General features: G+C 39.2%; 1 protein-coding gene across 2 annotated transcripts; it reads left to right on the forward strand.

The window, feature by feature from the left end:
- The first annotated feature begins 997 nt into the window (after window positions 1-997).
- Window positions 998-18,915, forward strand: fyco1a (FYVE and coiled-coil domain autophagy adaptor 1a). Of its 2 annotated transcripts, none has more exons than XM_042481587.1 (18): window positions 998-1,063; window positions 3,043-3,157; window positions 3,906-4,012; window positions 4,177-4,302; window positions 5,365-5,471; window positions 5,991-6,134; window positions 6,302-6,389; window positions 6,504-8,999; window positions 9,945-10,037; window positions 10,772-10,890; window positions 10,983-11,150; window positions 12,418-12,570; window positions 12,768-12,997; window positions 14,081-14,234; window positions 15,871-15,963; window positions 16,343-16,553; window positions 17,258-17,367; window positions 17,957-18,915. In XM_042481587.1, the coding sequence occupies exons 2-18, from the start codon at window positions 3,097-3,099 to the stop codon at window positions 18,030-18,032; spliced, it is 4,536 nt and encodes a 1,511-aa protein (XP_042337521.1). In that variant the 5' UTR covers window positions 998-1,063; window positions 3,043-3,096; the 3' UTR covers window positions 18,033-18,915. The 2 variants fall into 2 exon arrangements, with proteins under 2 accessions (XP_042337521.1, XP_042337527.1); XM_042481593.1 differs by having other exon boundaries at window positions 1,003-1,063; window positions 3,046-3,157.
- Window positions 18,916-19,177: the final 262 nt, after the last annotated feature.

A 19,177-nucleotide genomic window follows, 5' to 3' on the forward strand; every position in this document is an offset into this window, starting at 1 on the left:
AAATAGAAGTAGCTTTCATAATCTCGTGACAGGCAGGGGTTTCTGTTCCTAATTCTGTTGTAGCCTTTTTTTTTAACCATTAGATAACTGGTTAAAAAAATTGGTGGTTACAACTGGTTATTTGGTCTGAAAAGACATTCACTGGACTTTTCATCAAAGAAAGAAAGAAAGAAAGAAAAGAAAGAAAGAAAATAATAATAATAATAATAATAAAAACAAACAAATTAATGTGCTCATTATCTCAGAAATGTGACATAGTTTTTTTTTTTATATATTAAAAAGATAATAATCTCATTAATTAAAAAAAACAATAACTTACAAGATTATTATATTGATAACTGAGAAAAACAAGGGCAAATTTATTAAAATTATTTTAAATTAACAATTATTATTATTATTATTATTATTTATTATTATTATTATTATTATTATTATTATCATATTATTTGTGACACAGGTGTTTTTTAATTTGTAGTCTCAGAGATTTCAGGTGTTTTATTGACAGATTTATATAGAGCCATAGAAAACACCATACACAAAATGATTACTTCACTTCATTTAAATTATTTTTATATTAATTATTATTTTAATAATCATAATAATTAATTTTATTTCTAATAATTATATAATTAATATGTATTATCCTTAATAAATATATAAATTAATTACTTTAAATTTGAATTACTTTAAAAATAAGAGTGTTATTGCAGGCTGGTATGATAAATGTTATTTTTGAAGTGTTTAAAAGACACTCTATACATGGTGTATGGGGGTGCAGTTTCATTAAATGTTCTTTGAAGATGTGCAACAGACAACAAAGGACGACAGAAAGTGGGACAATCATGTATGACTGTCAGTGATCACATGATAGCTCTGTTTACTCCGCTACGACAACCAAACTATCCAGCTCTAGAAGCCCGCCTACCAACCCCATACTCATTGGTCGTAAGGCTACATGTCACCCTGTGATTGGCTGACATCATGTCACTCACGATACATTTAAGTGTTTGTATGCACGCATCAAGGGACTGGGTTGTGATGGACTTGAGTCAAATCTTTAAAAGTATGTCGAAGTTGTTATTCCTGTCTTATTATTTAACCCGAAACAATTTAGAAACAAGTTACATTATCTAAGTTATCGTGTGTCGGTTATGTCACGGTTATTTTCAAAATGTTTGTCAGTCACTGTGTCAAAGCTAAATATAACGCAACTGTTAAAGCGACACAAAAGTCGTTTGTAAAAACTTCAGCTGCCAAATATGTATTCTTATTTTTCGGTATTCGACGCCAGAAAAGAAATATTAACGCTAAAAAAGTCTTACTTTAGTGTTGTAAAGCTGTTCTCAAACTGTTGAAACCCAATTGATGTTAACCTAGTTAGCTGCTAGCTAAACAAAACTAACCTTAAAGAACCGTAGAGTGGTTTAGCTAACTTTAACCACATAGTGAATGCTTTTGAGTTAAAATGTTGGTTTTTGCCGCACATTGCTAAAGTTTTACTCCTTTTAAGACGTTATTTACATTGGCATGCTACATACTCTACATGCTTTGTTTACTTCCTTATACTTCCTTATAACCAACTAACATATACAGCCCAGCTAGCAGAAATACCTGCAAAAAAACGTCCTGTGAATGTTCAATTGCTCATTTAACTCTTTTTTGTGCATGCCGCAGACAAACCAGTAATCTATATTATATAATAAGGATGGGAATTATCAGAGGCCCTCTAATACGATATTATCATGATACAAAATGAATGCCAATTTTAAATGTTTTTCAATATGCTGAGTATGCCATAACATATATTGTGATATTTCGTGATTCATTACCTCTTATTCAGCTGCAAATTTCAGGGGGAAAAATGATCAACATGTGTGTTTATGAGGAGAAAGGTAACATCTGCACGCTTATTCAGTGCCACACAAGTTTATTGAAGACAACATGTCAGTCCTACTTGGAAAAATTTATTTTTGACCCAACAAAGATCCAAGTAGGATCAAAACCTTGTCTTCAATAAACGTGTGTGGCATTGAGTAAGTGTGCAGGCTTTACCTCATGTTTGCCGTTTTTTAATAGCCTTGCACCTATGTGGTGTGCATATAACTATCCTCTTCCAACTTTTGTGTTTTATCTTATAACAAAGTTTTGTGGTTGCTTCATCTCACTTCAGTTGTTATTATTTGTCTCGTAGACAAATATCAAAGTAGTTCGTACTTTGGTGTTTGCATATCAGTACAACACTACCACACAAAATATTGCTTATATTCTGTATTGCCCCCCCCCACACACACGTTATTATATAATGAATTTTCTACACACATCAACATATCTCACACACTGCATAGTTATAGACAAGCATGGGAATTGTACATTTTGTAACATACTCATAGTATATATCTTTTTCGTCATGGGTAATGAAAGTAGATATTGGTGAAAAATAACTCCTGTTCTCTTGAATACTTGGTTAAGAGTAAGCCTTAGATCAGATTACTTAAATCAGCAAGAACAAGGTTCCTGTTTGAATCAAGCAATGATCAGTTTGCCTTTAAATATGGGAGGTTTACCACTTTGTAACCAATCTGCAAACCAACCAGAAGCAGTGTCCTGCTTCAGAGTTCAAGCAGGACATTTACCTCTTTTGTTGCTCCTACAGTGATCACATTCTTATGCAGATTTCCCCCTTTGGAATCACTACTTTTCATTAAATTAAAAACTCTGATATTTTCATTCCAGTTCATAATGTTCTTTTTAGTTGTTTTGGAGTGTGTCATTGAATGCTAAAAAATGCAAACATGCACGGTTTCACAGATGGGAATGATATTGCAGTTGAATAGTTGAAGATTACAATATGTATAAAGTGACATATATTATGATACCGATCATATGCTATCAGATGCAATGAACCCATCATGAGAAGTCATTAATGTGTTACCCATTTGTGCATATCAAGTGAACCCATGTGTAGCCACGAGAGAGTGTACAGTATTTTGGAGCATTCGTGTCAATCTTTTGTTCCTGACGGCTTCTGATTCTCTGATTCAGCAGACTGGATGTGACCCTGTGACCCCTGGTTGCCAGGGAGAGAGCGGTGGGGCCATGGCTGCTGGGGCTACGGTTGGGGAGAGCCAACTCCAGAGGATTATCCGAGATCTGCATGGTACGCCAGCTTTATGTGTGTGTGCCTGTTTGTGTGAATGTGTGTGAATAGATTGGCTGCAGGCAGTTGTTGGCTGACATTGTGTGACTGAAGAGAGGAAAAAGAAGAGACACCATGTCACGACCTGAGTTTCAGGGTCAGGCTTAGGTACAATCTTTACGACTGGAATTATCTGTCCTCTTGGGGTCAACAAATCATTCGGGAAAACGTGCATCTGACCTCATGTCACTCTAGAAAGGGTGTGGTGGAGGACTCTGTCAGCATGCAGCGGGACAGAGAGTGCATACTAAGAGTGCACCCATCACGGGTGTCCTTCCAGTTTTTGCGATGGATACGAGGCAAGTTGATTTAATGATTAGCTGTGGGAATATGAAAAAATGAAAATGTTTGGAGATTTAGGCACCAAGGCTGTTTGTGTGTGTAACCAAAATGCACCAAGACACTAGTTTTTCATTTCTTTTGATTTTTTTTGAGGCCATGTGATTTGGGTCATCTCTAAGGAGATAACATTTCTGCCTTTTTGCTCACCTGTTTCTTTGCTTCCTCAATATATTTTCTGAATGGAGATAAGCTGTTCCTTTTTTTCCTAAAACACATTTTTATATTATGTGTGTGTGATGTGTGAAAAAACACGTGTCTTTAGTCTTTTAACTTTTTTTGCCTTTTTTCCAAGGTAAATCTAGATGCTATTTGTTAGTCTGAACCCTAATGGGGGACTTTTTTCCTGTTTGAACTTTGTAAATTTCAGAGGCTGTTGCGGAGCTGGCAAAGGAATACAGGGAAAGTGGGGAGCCAATCACTGATGACAGTACCAACCTGCACAAATTCTCCTACAAACTGGAGTACCTGTTACAGGTGAGTTAGCTGTTATTGTAACACCTCAGTGAATAAATTGCTAATTCATTCATGACATGCCAAAAAAATCCACCTTTAATAGTATTTTGCTCTAACTGTATCTATCTATCTATCTATCTATCTATCTATCTATCTATCGATCTATCGATCTATGTATCTTTCAGTTTGACCAGAAGGAGAAGACCACATTTCTCGGTACAAAGAAAGATTATTGGGAGTACTTCACTGAATGTCTGGCTAAAATCAAAGGAGCCAATGATGGGATCCGCTTTGTCAAATCCATCACTGAGGTAAGAAAATGTTGTGTGCAGTGACCACTAATATAACTGTGATAACCTTATGATCGTTAATGACAGCAGTTAACTCAATCCATTCGAAAGAGTTTGTGGTTGTTTTACCCTCCACCCACAATGACTCAAAAAGGTTTTTACTTCATCCTTTCTCTCCTTCTATAGTACAGGCATGACACAAGTAAATATACACAAAGACTGGGTAACTTTTTTATATTGTTGTTGTTGTTATTGTTGCCTAGAAATCAAAACTGCTAATATGTAAGACCCAAAAATTCAAGAAATGCATTAAAGTGTTTGAACTGATATGTTGCACTGTAACTGTGACATTTAAGAAGCACATAATTGTAACATGTTATGTATTTTTTCTTCATCTTCTGTCTTCTTTTTAATTTTATACAATGGATAGGAAAAATGTTAAATGTTATATGCTAAATGTTAAAGTAGTAGCCCCCACCTGGATTTTTTTTAGCATTACTTCTTGAGCAATTGAGATTTAAATGATCATTAGTTTAAATACAGAGTTCCCAGTCCTGGAAAATGAGGAAAAGTCATGAAATTTTGCAACCATGGTTTCCAGGCCTGGAAAAGTCATGGTATTAATAAAAAAAATGGAATTGTGTTGTGTATAATTAAAATGTCAGCGAAGTCTTACATGGATAACATTCCATTGTTGCTTTATTTTCTGTAGATGACTCATGTCCTATGTGTCGATGTGTGACTTTTCTTATACCATCACTTATGTTTCTTCATTTTCCCTTGTATTCTCTCTCTCTCTCTCTCTCTCATACCTTCATATATGCCAGCTGAAATTATGTTTGAGTAGAGTTTGAAGTGACATTGCAAACCCTGGGCAGGCAGGACAAGAAAAAAATGTTATTAGGGGTTCTTGAAAAGTCATGAAATTTTTTTCAGATTTTGTTGATGGAAATGTGTGGAAAACCTGTAAAAAATGAATTCTCATTGACTTTGTAGTTTTCGACATGTGGGATACCTCTGCAGTTTGAGTGTGACGTTGACTAAAAGCTCTTTGTAAAACAGTGTTTTCTTTTGCTTTGATAGCTGAAGACATCTCTGGGAAAAGGACGAGCGTTCATCCGTTACTCCCTCGTACATCAGCGACTGGCTGACACCCTGCAGCAGTGTCTGATGAACCAGAGAGTCACCAGGTAAGGCTGTCAGAGCAAAATGAAGTCTCTTTGCAATGTTTTTTTTTCTCATTTAGATATAACGAATCATAGGCTTTATCAGTGTGCAAATAAACTGTTTAGTAAAATAGAACGGCATTGGTTTTGGGATTAGAACGAAACACTGTCAGCAGAAATAGGCATGTCATTTCCTTATTTGCACTGAACTGAATGCTGGTGTTCTGTTGTGCTGTTTTACTTCATCATTTTCCCTTTCTGTGAAAGACGAAGTAAGTAGTATCAGTCTTAGTCCAATTTCAACAGTCTAAGTAAGCAGAATTAAATTACAGTTTCCAATGACTTATCAGAGGTCAGAACGGATTTGTATAGAGTTCTGCTGTAGCATTATACAAAATGCAGAAATGTAAAACGCCAGTGGAACATTTTTTATCTTAAAGAGGCATACAGCGAATATAGGACAAAACCTTTTAGCCCCTGTTATTGTTAATAGTTGTTTCACTATGTCCTATTGTGACCTCTTCCTTAAAACTCTTTTCACAGTGACTGGTACTATGCAAGAAGTCCCTTCTTGAAGCCCCACCTTAGTGTTGACATAATCAATCACCTGTACGAACTCAATGAGGTCCAGTTTGATGTAGCTTCCAGAGGTCATGATCTGGATGCCTCCTGGCCAACTTTTGCAAGGTAACAAACAAGATGAATCATGAAAACAACTTGCAGAGCAGATAAAACCACAAACATATCTATCTGCAAACATATCTTGTTTATTAAAGAAACAGGTGTGTCTAAATGCAGTCATTCCTTCGCGCCTACTTTGGAGCACAGTATCAGATTGTTTTTTTGATTAACAGGAGGACTCTGGGAAACTCACCAGGCCACATGTGGAAACCACCCAGTCGCAGTTCCAGTATTAACAGTCTAGCCAGCACCTACTCCCAGGTTATACGCAAATAACATCCTTTCATTTTATTGTAATTTTAAATGATTGCATGAAGTTCATTAATCTTCCTGTCTTCCTTTCCTTCTCCTCTGGTTCCCCTTGCAACCATCTAGCAAGCACATGAGTTCCCCTCCAGCCCTGACTATGGTCAGGGTCTGCTGAATGACCTGAACGAGTCTCTGCCTGCCTGCACTGAAGATGCCAGCACAGTTGATGACCTTCGCCTGGAGCTGGACCAGTCGGAGCTAAAACAACGAGAGCTCTTAGATAAGGTCCAGCAGCTGGGCGATGAGGCTTCTGAGCTCAGGGGCGTAGTTGTGCAGCTCCAGAGGCAGCTGGATGTGTCGCTTGCTGCCCAAGAGGCACAGCAGGGCTTGCAGGGAGATCTCAAGGCTCTGCGGGGAAGAGAAGAGGCTCTGTCCAGAGAGGTGGAAGCACTCAGGACTGGGGAAAAAGCCAGGGAGGCTGAGCAACAAGTACTCCAGGAAAAGCTGGAAGCTGCTGAAGGGAAGAACTTGGAGCTCATGGCCAAGTTGGATGGGGTTCTGAATGAGAAAGGCCAGCAGGCAGCTAGTTACTTTGATTCAGCTCAGAAGATACATGAGCTGCTGGACAGATTGAAAGAGGCAGAGAGAGGGAAGATGGAAGCTGTGGCTGAGGTAGAGGAGAAGAAGAGAGAGGCAGAGAGGCTGGAAGACGAGCTGAGATTCAAGGAGGCAGCTGTAAAGCACGGCGAAACAAAACTCGAAGCATTAGTTACATCTGCATCTGAGGAGAAGGCCAAGTTGGAGGCGAAAGTGGAGGAACAGTGCAGTGCCCTTGATAAGCTGCAGGGGGCCTTGACCGTGAGGGAGAAGGAGGCAAGTAACCTCCAAAGACAGCTGCAGGACCTCCAAAGATCTCTAGAGGAGAAGGAGAAAGAGGTGGAGGAGGTAAAGAGGAGGGCACACCAAGATAAAGATGAAATGCAGAAGAATGTTTGTGGTTTAAAAGAGTCTTTAGAAGATGAAGTCACTGCCCTCAAGGAGCAGCTGAAGAGGAAAGAGGCAGATTTTGCCTCCAGCAGCGAGACACTAAAACAGCTAGAAGCCAAGAACCAAAGCCTGTCCACAGAGCGGGACAAACTGACCACTAACCTTGCTGACCTAGAGGGTAACGTCAAAGATCAAGCCACAAAGATAGAAGACTACAAGACACAGTGCGCCAATCTAATGGAGCTCAATAAGAAACTGCTGACAACAGTGAAGAGAAATGAGGAGCTGAAAAAGGAGATGGCAGATAAGAGAACAGCGCTCGAAGCTGAGTTAGCAGCTCTCAGAGCTTCTGAGAAACAGCTTCGCGGCCAGCTGGATGATACCAAGATGACAGTGGATGAAAAAGAGAAGAACCTGCGTGAGGAGAATCGCAAGCTGGATGAGAGTCTGCAGCGAGCCACGATGGCAGCATCGCTCTCAGAGGCCACGTCAAAGCGTCTGGAGCAGGAGAACCAGAGTCTAAGAGAGGAGCAGGACACTGTGAAAGCAGCTCTTAGCCGCATGCAAGCTGACCTGAAGAGCGTTCACGGGCAGATCGGAGAGCTGGAGAAGAACTTGGGAGCTTCACGCAAGAATGAAGCAAGCCTTCAAGAACAGCTCCAAGCCAAACAGGCCCAGCTGGAGAGTAAAGAAGAGAACCTTGTTGAGCTGCAGTCCAGGTTAAATGCTCTGGAGGCCAGGGAGAAGGAGCTTGAGATTGCCAAAGCTGATGTGGAGGCAACTTGTGCTAAACAGACAGAAGTGATTGAAAGGATTACCTCTGAGAAGCAGGTGATGGAAAAATCTCAGCTGGAGAGGAGCGCAGTCCAAGCAAAGGAAAACCAGGAATTGACAAGCAAACTTGAGGGCCAGTTGGAGGTGTGCATGAAAGAATTGTCCAGGCTCCAAGCAGAGATCCTGGATCTTAGGGTGCGGGTACAGAGGTCTGAGGAGGAAAAGGTAAAATCGCAAGCACAGCTGGAGGTGACAGAGGCCCAAAGAAATGAGCTCAGGACTCTGACCGAGCAGCTTAAAGCCCAGACAGAGGCCCTGAACCAGAGACATGTAGCAGAGCTTATGGAGTGCAAAAAGAAAGAAGAGGCCCTGATCGAACAGCGTGATCGAGAAGTAGCCGCCCATGCGGAGTTGTCTATCTCTGCTGCTGCCAATCGAGAAGAGCTTACAAGCCTCAAGGCAGAAAATAGCAGGCTCGTTTCAGAGAACAATGAGAAACGTGAGGGCCTGCACAGGGCGAACACAGAAATGGCAGAGCTTGGGATGACCATCTGTAAGTTAGGTGCAGAAAAGGAGGAGGTCAGAGAGCATTGGACAAAAGATGCTGCCAGGATTGAAGAGATGGAGAAAGAGGTGGAGCGGCTAGAAAAGAGCATGGCAGAACTACAGCTGGAGAATACTAAACTAAGAGAGGAGCTGATACAGAAGGAGAACCTTCCAGAGGCTATCAAGGAGCTCCAGGAGCAGCTGGATAAGGCCAAGAACCAAATGCAGAGCGTCAAGGACTCTAGCCGAGAGGAGGCGGAGGCTGTCAAGTTCCAAATGAGCTCGGAGAGCATGAATCATCAGGTCCAGATGAAGGTGAGCCAGTGAAAACCTGTTAACACTTGTTTTACACTCAATATTTCATTTTTGCTGTACTGAATCTTCACACCTTAGATTTTAGTGTATTGGCCCTATTCACACATGACATTAACATGTGATCTGTATCTTCATCTGTCTAACTTATTTACATAATAACATCTGGTCTATATACCTTTGCATTTACACTAGCGCTGCAAATAACAATTATTTTCATAGTTGCTTAATCTGGTAATTATTTTCTCAAGCACTCTATTAATTTTTAATTTAGTGCCATCATCAGGTCAACATTTGAATTAGGGCTGCACAGTTAATCAAAATATAAATGAAATGGCAGTACGGCCAAGTGCAATATCCAAATCTCAATCTCTTTTTTTTTTTTTTTTGAGAAAGGTAAAATATGTCACAACATGCTATCATAAATGAAGCATTGTGGTGCTACAGATACCCTGCACTACAAATCATATTCCAGACATAAAGGATCATGCTTGTTTGGTACAGACCACAGCAAAAATCACAGCAGCACCATTTTTATATTTTTCAGTAAAATTATATGCAAAAATAACCATAACTTTAATAACCATTAAAATTCTGACTCTCATTGCAGTTTCAATATATATAAAATTATTGATTTTGTTTCTTTTTTGTGTTTTTACATATCATGCAGCCCTAATTTTTAATTTGTTTAATACATTTTTAATTAATTGCGAAACTAATGACATTCCCTGCAGGCCAGCTGTACTTTGTTTTTAGTGCTGGTTAGCAAATGTTGTCATACTGAAACTCTAAATTAAATGCATGAACATGGTAAACATCATATCTGATTAGCATTAGCATTGGCATTGCATGTTGAGCTCAGAGCATCACTGTGCCTAACTGCAGCTTACAGCGCCACTGTAGACACCTTTGTTTTCCTTCTCTAATGTTTCTTCCCTTACATTTCAGAGTGTCAATGAGCAGCTAAACAAGGTGAAAGCCGAGCTGCAGGAGGAGCTGAATAATGTGTCTAGCTTAACGGCCAAAGTGTCTGACCTGGAGGTTTGTGTCTTTCAGTTGTTGAATGCAGTGATACATGGTTACATTACATGGAGGAGGAAATTGTGTTATATAAAAATACACCATTAGCATGAAAAAATGAATTTACTTTCGAGTATGAAGAAACCATTCATGATCAAGAGAAGACTGTAGGTAGATTGCAGTCAAAAGTGCAAAATCCTATACATAGCCTCATGTTCATCATTAGTGGATTTGCAGTGATGGAGAATAACAAGTTGCACACCACATGGGACATAATAACAGGAAGGTTGTTTGATTAGTACTCATTAACAGTAGATAATTAAGATCATTTTCTGGTCTCTTTTTTTATAATGAGACACCTTGATTGCTTGAGCAATTTTCTTTGATTGCAGAAGGTAGAAAGTTGCTGCTATGGAACGGTACTAATCTAATTGATAGCTCAATGAAATTTCTTTGAAGTCACAATTTTCCTTTCTGGTTTGATGTGTTTATTGATCAATGTAATAGGTTTTGATTTTAGGCATGTTTTTAAGATGTAATTGAGGCTGGGTCACCTTAAATGCTGTCATTGGATTTTACACAACATGTTTCTTTAAGGCCTCTAGTGCACAATACATCAGCAAAAATATTTTTATTTAATTTATGTGGTATTTAAGAAATTTAAGAAAAAAATAGATCAGTTCTTTGAGTTATGGGGGGGTATTTTTGTGTACAGATGAATATTTTTATGCATGTACTTATATTTTTTAATAAAGGCTGTGAATGAAAAGTACCTGCAGCTAACTAGTGAGAAAGATGCTCACATCAGAAAGACAGAAACAACCGTTCGTGAGGGTGAAAGCGAGATTCAGCAACTGAGAGATGCAGTAACCAGGTGGGTTTTTTGACCAGTAATACCTGTGAATTTTACCATTTTTGGTGCAAAAAAAAGAGCTACTGACTGTCCTTGTACTTCTTTTTCTTTAGAGCTGAAGAAGCACACTCTTCTGTACAAAAGGTCTGTGAGGAATTGACGGAGAAACTCAGCACAACAGAAGCTGACAAACAAAGTCAGCACCAGAAGATGACTGCAGAGATCGATGACCTCAACAGAACCAAGACCAACCTTGAAGAGCGACTCATCGAGCTTATAAGGTGTACCTCTTTCTACTACAGCTGTCAGTAGCGTCACGGTTGTCTGTTGCCACAGGCATTGATTTTTCTAATGAGGAAAGGGTTTAAAGTTCATTTTCTTGTTGGATGCCTACTACCTTGTTTTGTTTGGTAGCTGCCTGCTCTTTGGCAGACCCACTGGGGAGTGCGTGTTTTGGTGCTTCAAGTAAGATCTGTTCTCTGATGTTGTCAAACTTGACATTGATTGGGGGGAGGGTACGGTCTGAGGAGTAGGGGGAAAAGCTTCTTTGAATGCTGATAATTTACTGAGAACAGGTCTACAGGAAAGCAGGAGGAGTAATGCTGAGAGGCCAACATGACAGGTGAAGTGTTGTAGAGAGACTGCTGAATAGAACGACAGCTTTAAATCCATCACTCTTCACTGGATTCAGGAAGCAATGATGTCTCAAATGTTTTCATCCTCTCTAAGGGATGAAACACAAATACAGTGATTCAGTCAATTCCTTTGGGATGTGCCCACATTGTTTCAGTCTTTTCTTCTTTGGTATAAAGTATGCCTTCATTATTCTTCTCAGTTGCATCATTTGGGGTAATGAAAGTGCTCCTGGTGTTGAGTATATACAACATGGTATAAAATTACAATTCAGTGTATGACATGCTAAATTTGTTCAGTTTTCAAAGATCATGAGGTGGGAAAGCTTCCCAGAGCAGCTTTGAAATATTAATCATTATATGTTTTAGCACCCAGCAAAACACAATCAAAACTGCATTGAAGCTGAAATGTTCCATGAAAAAAAAACGTATGATACCTGGGTCAAAACTAAACAAATAATGTATAAAGCTAGGAATAATCTACTAGTAGGAAGTATTAAAAAATGCTCCATGAAAGAGATGGGGGTTATAATATGAGGGGAAATTAAATTTAAAGACCCCAAGCATTCATACTACTATGACAAAAGAATTGTGTTTCAGTTGAGTGAAACTGTAGAACAGTCTAAATGTCAAGGCAAAGCAATGTCCAAAGATCATCCATTTAAAAATAAGTTTAAAGATGTGATTCAGGGATGAGGAAGGGTTCTGGCAATCACCTGGTATTTACATGGATTTGTATTTTTGTTAGCAATGTAGCTGTGTGTATATATGTAGTTTTTTTATATGAATGTGCATGGGTATGACATTTTTTTGTTGTATTTTACACATTTGAATAAAGACATCAATCAAGATTTGTTAAGACGGCATCAAGTGACTCGAAACCTGAATGCATTTGTCTTTTTGTGTGTTACATCAGGGACAAAGATGCTCTGTGGCAGAAGTCAGACGCTCTGGAGTTTGAGCAGAAACTGCGAGCAGAGGAACGTTGGTGGTTAGTGGATAAAGAGGCCACACACTGTCTCGGCTGCCAGGGCCAGTTCACTTGGTGGCTGCGTAGACATCACTGCAGGTGGGCTTTCTGTGGGTGCTGGGGTCGACTGCACGCTGTTGCTCCTGTCACTGTCTCTACTTAGACTTCTTGATCTTTTGACTACAAACATTATAACTTCTTAAAATGCTAGTGCTAACAAATTTGTCTTAGTAATAGCTTTATAGGTCTAGTGTGGATAAAAGCCTATTCATTTTCATGCATTCATTCATTTTTAGGCTCTGTGGTCGCATCTTCTGCTACTACTGCAGCAACAACTTTGCAATGACCAAGCACAGTGGGAAGAAGGAGCGCTGCTGCAGGGACTGTTACACCCAACACAGCGCAGTGGTGGAGAGGTTCACAGAGGCAGAGCTGAGTCCTTCAGACACTCAGCCTCCTCCACCTGGAGCTGGACCTCAGCCACCTCCTGAACCTGCGCCGTATAAACCCACTCCTAGGGTAACAGGTAAGATGCAAGCTGGGAACAAAAATGCATGCTACCTTCACAAATGCACACTAAAACTTTAAAACAGAAGTGAAAAGACTGAGTTTGTCATATTGAGGAACAAGGACAGCAACATTTGCCATTGAATTCTTGTTTGATAGAGAAAAGGGGAAGAGGGTGACATTTCCCTTCAGAGATGGGAAAAAAGAGCTGCAGTGTGTTACAGTAGGTCTATTTTTATCTTGACTTGAGGCCTTCACACACCAGGGATGCAATGAATAAACAGCATGAATATTTTGCATCCAAACTATTCAAACAAGAAGCAATGCAAATTTGCAACAGTTGTAGGGGGGAGAATCACCAGTGGCCCCACTTTACAATAGTATCATGATTCTTAAGTCATCATGATAGAATATTATTGTGATTTAACATGTGTTGTGACATGCTGAGTATTGCAGTTACATAAATTGCAATTTATTAACTTTTTTCAATTGAAAATTATGTCCCCAAATGAAAACTTTGTTGTTTTAGCTAATAAGACAAAGTTGTCTTTGCACACTCACACTCATTTTAATTGAAGCAAATGCCACTTAATTGACTGAAAAAGCAACTGATTTTAATGAGTTTAATTTGTATTTGTAGTATTAATAATTGATATAGTAAAAAAATCCATACTTGGCGTCTCGGTATCCATATGATATTGACACACAAAAATATCACAGAACTATGCTGTACTGATTTTTCCTCAAACGCTAGACATTTTCAACTGGTCCGCCATTGTGGGGAGGTTGTGACACGATGTCTGTTTCGTACATCGTGATTAGTTGATGCCTGCATTTGCGGTGCAAAAAAAATTGATTCCTTTTTTGCCACTCAATATTTGTGTTTTGTGTAAAGGTACCAATGACAAAAACAACTCTTTCAAAAATATACTGATGTGCCAATAAATCTAGTGATTTGTCTAAAGGCTTTTGGACTCAAACATGATTTTCAAGAGGATTTTCTTCTAAACAGTACATACAATCATTTTTAATGCTGCGTAATTACAAGTTTGTACCATGAGAACATGTTGTTCAATATTTTGTGTATCCTTGTTGCTCCCAGTCTCAGACCCCAGCAGTAAATCTGATGATGGAGCTTTCGACATTATCACAGAAGAGGAAGTGAATGGCGTCTACGACAGTGACACCACCTCCCAGACTACAGGAGGCTCCATGGAGGGAGAACAAGAACGACGTCCTCCAGGATCACTGGATATGTGAGTGTAACATTTATCTGAGGACAGAGTAGAGGAATAGAGTCATTATGTGACTCTGGCCTTTGGTGAAAATCCTCAGCTGAAGGTCAAACAGTCACAACACAAGACACTACAGCAGCTTAGTACTGAGCTCCTGAAACTGGAGTTACAGTCACACATCGACATCCAGGCTATTATTGCTCTAAAAACAGTGACAACTACATTCTGTACATTCATGAACTGGTGTCATGTTGTGTGATCAAAACATCTCCTGATGCAAAGTAAAATCCTACACACTGCATATAGAGCTGGATGAATAAAAATACAAAAAAAGAGTTTCCAATGAATTTATAAAGGTTTCAAATCTTGTTTTGTTCTTTAAGCAGCCAAGCAGTTAGGCCTTTTTTGCGTTGACATGTTTTTACCTCCACTCTTTGAACTTTTAATTGTAGGAAGTATGACATTGGGAAGTGAACTAGTTCAGCATTATCTGTAATCAGAGGAAATTAAAAGAGAAAATGTTCCTATGTACTGACCTATAATATATCATTCAGTGTTGTTAACAGAAAAACATCATTGGAGACACTTATCATGGCTCATTCTGAAGCAAGGACCACCTGCTGTGAGTGCCCCACTGCGGCTCTTAAGAAATACAATAAATACAGACTTGCTGCTGCTTAAATGCAGGAATCTCAAGAGCAGATGCAACTTGAGTGTTTCTTTTCTTCTTATAATTCTCAGTCACAGTACTCCAAGAAACAGGAGCTCCAGTATATAGCACCTTGAGGTGATTCAGCATGTCCTGCCCCCTACCAGGTGTCAAATAGTAATTAGGGAAGAACGTCCTCTTGTTGTCATTGATAGGTGAAAATAAAAGACAAATTCCAGGAATTGAGAAGTGCTGCAGTTTCATGATGCTGAAGGTGAAAGTGTTTTGGGGAGAGGCACAAGCATTCATGTGTAACCATTATGTTGTAAATTGTTTGGAAACGTTTCCAGCATGTTCTCTGTGTAAAAGTACTTCATATTTTGAGTATTTAATTAACCTGGGCTTGGACTCACCTAAAAGGTCCATTGTGTTGGATTCAGTGGCATCTAGAGGTGAGGTTGCAGAACTGAACAGCAATATAAACAGCTCATTTGAAGGTAACATAAACATAATTATTCCTATTTTTAGGTGATTATAAACTACTGAATCTGTAGTTTCACCACTTCTTCCAATCTATGCCACTAAATCCTAGACACTGGACATTTAAGCATAATGTATCTGAACTTAAGTAACTGGGAAAAAAACATGGGAAAACACTGGGTGATCTTTAAAGCATGGGCAAAATCTGTATTCTAGTTTTAATGCATAGTGATGAATCTGAGTGAATCAAGACAGCTGCAGTATACCTATGTCAGAATAAATCATTTTAAACACACACTCTAGATGCCTCTTCAGGTTTAGCTGTATACAAAGATGCCATCTTTAAATACACATACTTTGGTCACATGACTGTCATAATGAGTTCTGTTTTATTGCCATCTTTTTTTGGTCTATCACCTGCCTTAACTGTTTTTGGATGCTTTTTCTGAATGAATCATTGTGCCATTTAAAAGTACATTAATTAAAAAATATTGCTTTCTTTGTCTTATACATCTTTTTGTTTTGCAGTGGCACAGGTGATATGACCCCTGATGATCTTGAAGAGCATGTTCCCACTGTTCAGGATTCAGAAATCAACCTTCTCAAATCAGGAGAAGTCACGTGAGTCTTGACCTTTTGGCATATTTAAAGAGATACTTTGCTTATTTGCTTATTTATTATGGTCATGGATCAGCAGGATGAGCAAGGTATTCAAGAAGTCCCTCTCCTCAGCCACCTTTTCCAGCTCCTCTGGGGGCTCCTGAGGCATTCCCAGGCCAGATGAGATATATAATCCCTCTAGCGTGTTTCGGGCTACCTGGGGCCTCCTACTAGTTAGACATGCTCGGAAAACCTCTAAAAGGGGGGTCCCCAGGGAGCGTAGACAGCCCAGTTTTATGACAGACCATCTTTTCCTGGAGCGGAATACTTCGTTAATGTATACAACTGATGAGTCATCTTGTATTAATACCACTCTTAATATTAATTTGTTCTCATGCAGGATGGCTGTGCCTCTCAGCATTGAAGATATTTCTCAGTTTGGCGACGGCTCCAGGGAACTCTTTGTCAAGTCCAGCTGTTACAGTGTGATAACCGTTGCCGTGGGTGACTGTGGGCTGACCATCAGCTGGATGTTTTCCTCAGAGCCCAAGAGCATCTCCTTTAGCGTGGTTTACAGGGAATCCACTGACACTCATGTGGAACAGTCAAAGGTAGATGTGCTTGTTGTTGGCGTTTTAGTGTTCGTGCAAAGGAAACCAATGTGATGTGAGACTCAGCTCCTGTTTGTCTGCCACAGGAAAAGTCTAGCAATACTATTTGAAATTACAGGACATCATAAGGCTGAAGCTGTTCAATTATTTTAGTTATAGCTGTTTCAGAATTCACAGATGACAACTCAAATGCAGAAGTTATTCCTTGATATAATTGACTGACCCTGTGCGTGCTTTCATGGGCGCCCCCTACAGAGAACAGGGCTCTTTGCTTGATCTTTCAAATGTCACTGACAGAGGAAAACCACAGCAGGTAGCCATTGTTGCTCAGCATGTTCAGGTACACTTCCTGAACTTAAAATGTCAGAGGTTGTAAAAGAGTGGACCTTTCGTCTTATATTACCATCCCCTCCCTGCCAACATGTCCCAATGTGTGATTTTTATTCATTTGTTGGCGTTTATTTCAAAGTGTGTTGGAATTTATAGTATCTTACAATTATTATGATACTGCTTATTTTATTCTTGCTTTTTAACAAAGTTTTGTGAGAGAACATAAATGTCATTAAAACAGACTGGAGTATTATAGACTGTATTATAGAAAGGTCGGCTCGCCTAGTGGAGATTTTGAGGCAACCTGAGGCGACAGAATCTTTCACCAATACATTGAGCCTCACTTCAGACCAATGTTTCTGTTCTTCTCTCAGGTCCTGATTCCTCTGACTCGCTGCAATTCCCATAAAGAGACAATTCAGGGACAGCTGAAAGTCCGAAACCCTGGCCTCTACACACTCGTCTTTGACAACTCCTTCTCACGGTATGGAATTATAACATCCATCCTACATCTTCCTCTTAGTGGGAGAAGCTTCAGAATTCGGGACTTCTGATCTAAATGCATGCCATTTCATCTGCTTGGGAAAACATAGATGCCCGCAGCAAACTGATGTTGGTCTGTCAAGTCTTTGAGCTTTACAAGCAGCTACAGAGGACCTTCATCAATTACCACAGCGCTATTAGCAAAGAAAAATGGTGAATGAAATAAGTCAACTGTCTTATTCATCTGAGCGCAAAATTGTGTAAATGGGCGTTGAGCATAATAGTTTGAACCACCACAGCCGATAGCATCAAGTTGTTGCATGTATTTGCTTTGTGTAGATTAAGACTGAAATACAGATGCTTGCAAAGACAAAACACAAATCAACTGGATGGAAATGGCAGCCACAATGTTGTTACAGCACGTTTCACAATGTAAGCACTACATAAAACACTAATACATCCCCCGCTGAGCGGCTGGAAATTGTCTAGAGATTAGCTGTGATCAGCTCAAGGGGCTGCCTGGCGGAGATCTGCACTTGTTTCAGTTACTTGGATTGCTGTCCTTTTAATCAGAAGCCCTCTTCCAACAGGTTTATCTCCAAGAAAGTCTTCTACCATCTGACCATGGAGCGGCCCATTATCTATGATGGAAGCGACTTTCCCTGAAGTGGGATAATTCCCACAGAGGCACCAGCATGATGTCCCAGAGACATCAGCGTCTTGTCACTGTGGCAGCTGAAGGGAGACTGGGGAGAGTCAACAGTCAAGCAAATTCAATGACTGTTTCTAATTAATTTGACTTTTTTTGCTCTTTTCTTCCCAAAACCTGTTTTTAGCCAAGTATTTTATGTTTCAGAACTTTTTCTGTAATATTTAAGTCTGTGGTGTTGATGTTTTTGAGGTGTGCTCATGTTTAATTGTGGCCTAAATGAAGTGATGTCAACCTGATGAAAGCGGTTTTAGAAGGAAACAGAAAGACACATTATTATGCATTTTTTTTTAAATACACCAAGTAATATATGTACGTTAAGTTTAGGTAGGCTTAAATGAGAAAGTTATTCAATTTTAGAAATGTGTGTGTGATTTTGTTGTTTCTTTCTTTAATTTTTGTCCGTCTTAGTTTAGCTTTGACTTCCCTTTCCCAAATATGCTATTATGTTAGGGAATGCAGGTTACTGCAGATAGCACCAACAGTATGAAATATGATGAAAGAGTGTTGTCAGATGTCAGGTATTTATTTGCAAAAATTGTCTGTGAAGACACAGGGGACATTTTTAAATTTGCTAAATTTTGGTCAGTCTTTGTGCAATCTTTGAAATCAGAGCTTTCAAAACAGAAAAGTTTATAAACTTTTCTGAACACTATGTTTGCACTTTGCCAGAGCAGGAAGGAAAAAAAAAGCAGGAGCTAGTGACTGACCTGGAAAAATAGATTCTGTTTGATGACAAAGTAAATTAACTTTGTGCAAATCTCAGGAGTAGGACATAAAATTGTCCTCCAGTGGTAGCGTGTCCTAATTTTATGGTTTGGAAAACTAAAAAAAGAGAAACTGCCATCTTTCTTTCTGTGGAAGGAGACTAAGATACAAACCAGCTTTCTATTTTGAGTTTATAGGATCTAACGAGAACCTGTACTTGCACAGGCTGACTTGTGTCATTACATTGACGTTCAGTTAAAGCATTTTAATGATTGTCAGCGAATGAGCTACTGTACTTTCAAAGTGCCTATTAACTCTGATTGCCAGGGATTAGTTTGCTTTTGTATCCGTATAATTTACTCCTTGTTATCTGCACAGAACACGACACTTGGTA

The sequence above is a fragment of the Plectropomus leopardus genome, chromosome 3 (assembly GCF_008729295.1).
Source record: "Plectropomus leopardus isolate mb chromosome 3, YSFRI_Pleo_2.0, whole genome shotgun sequence".
Classification (NCBI taxonomy): domain Eukaryota; kingdom Metazoa; phylum Chordata; class Actinopteri; order Perciformes; family Serranidae; genus Plectropomus; species Plectropomus leopardus.

What these genes read in the sequence shown, in the direction of transcription:
- fyco1a (XM_042481587.1), top strand. Translation starts at nt 3,097, where the DNA reads ATGGCTGCTGGGGCTACGGTTGGGGAGAGCCAACTCCAGAGGATTATC. An exon ending in ATGAACCAGAGAGTCACCAG is followed by an intron (nt 5,472 to 5,990) that starts GTAAGGCTGTCA and finishes CTCTTTTCACAG; the next exon opens with TGACTGGTACTATGCAAGAA. An exon ending in CCTCCAGGATCACTGGATAT is followed by an intron (nt 14,235 to 15,870) that starts GTGAGTGTAACA and finishes TTTGTTTTGCAG; the next exon opens with TGGCACAGGTGATATGACCC.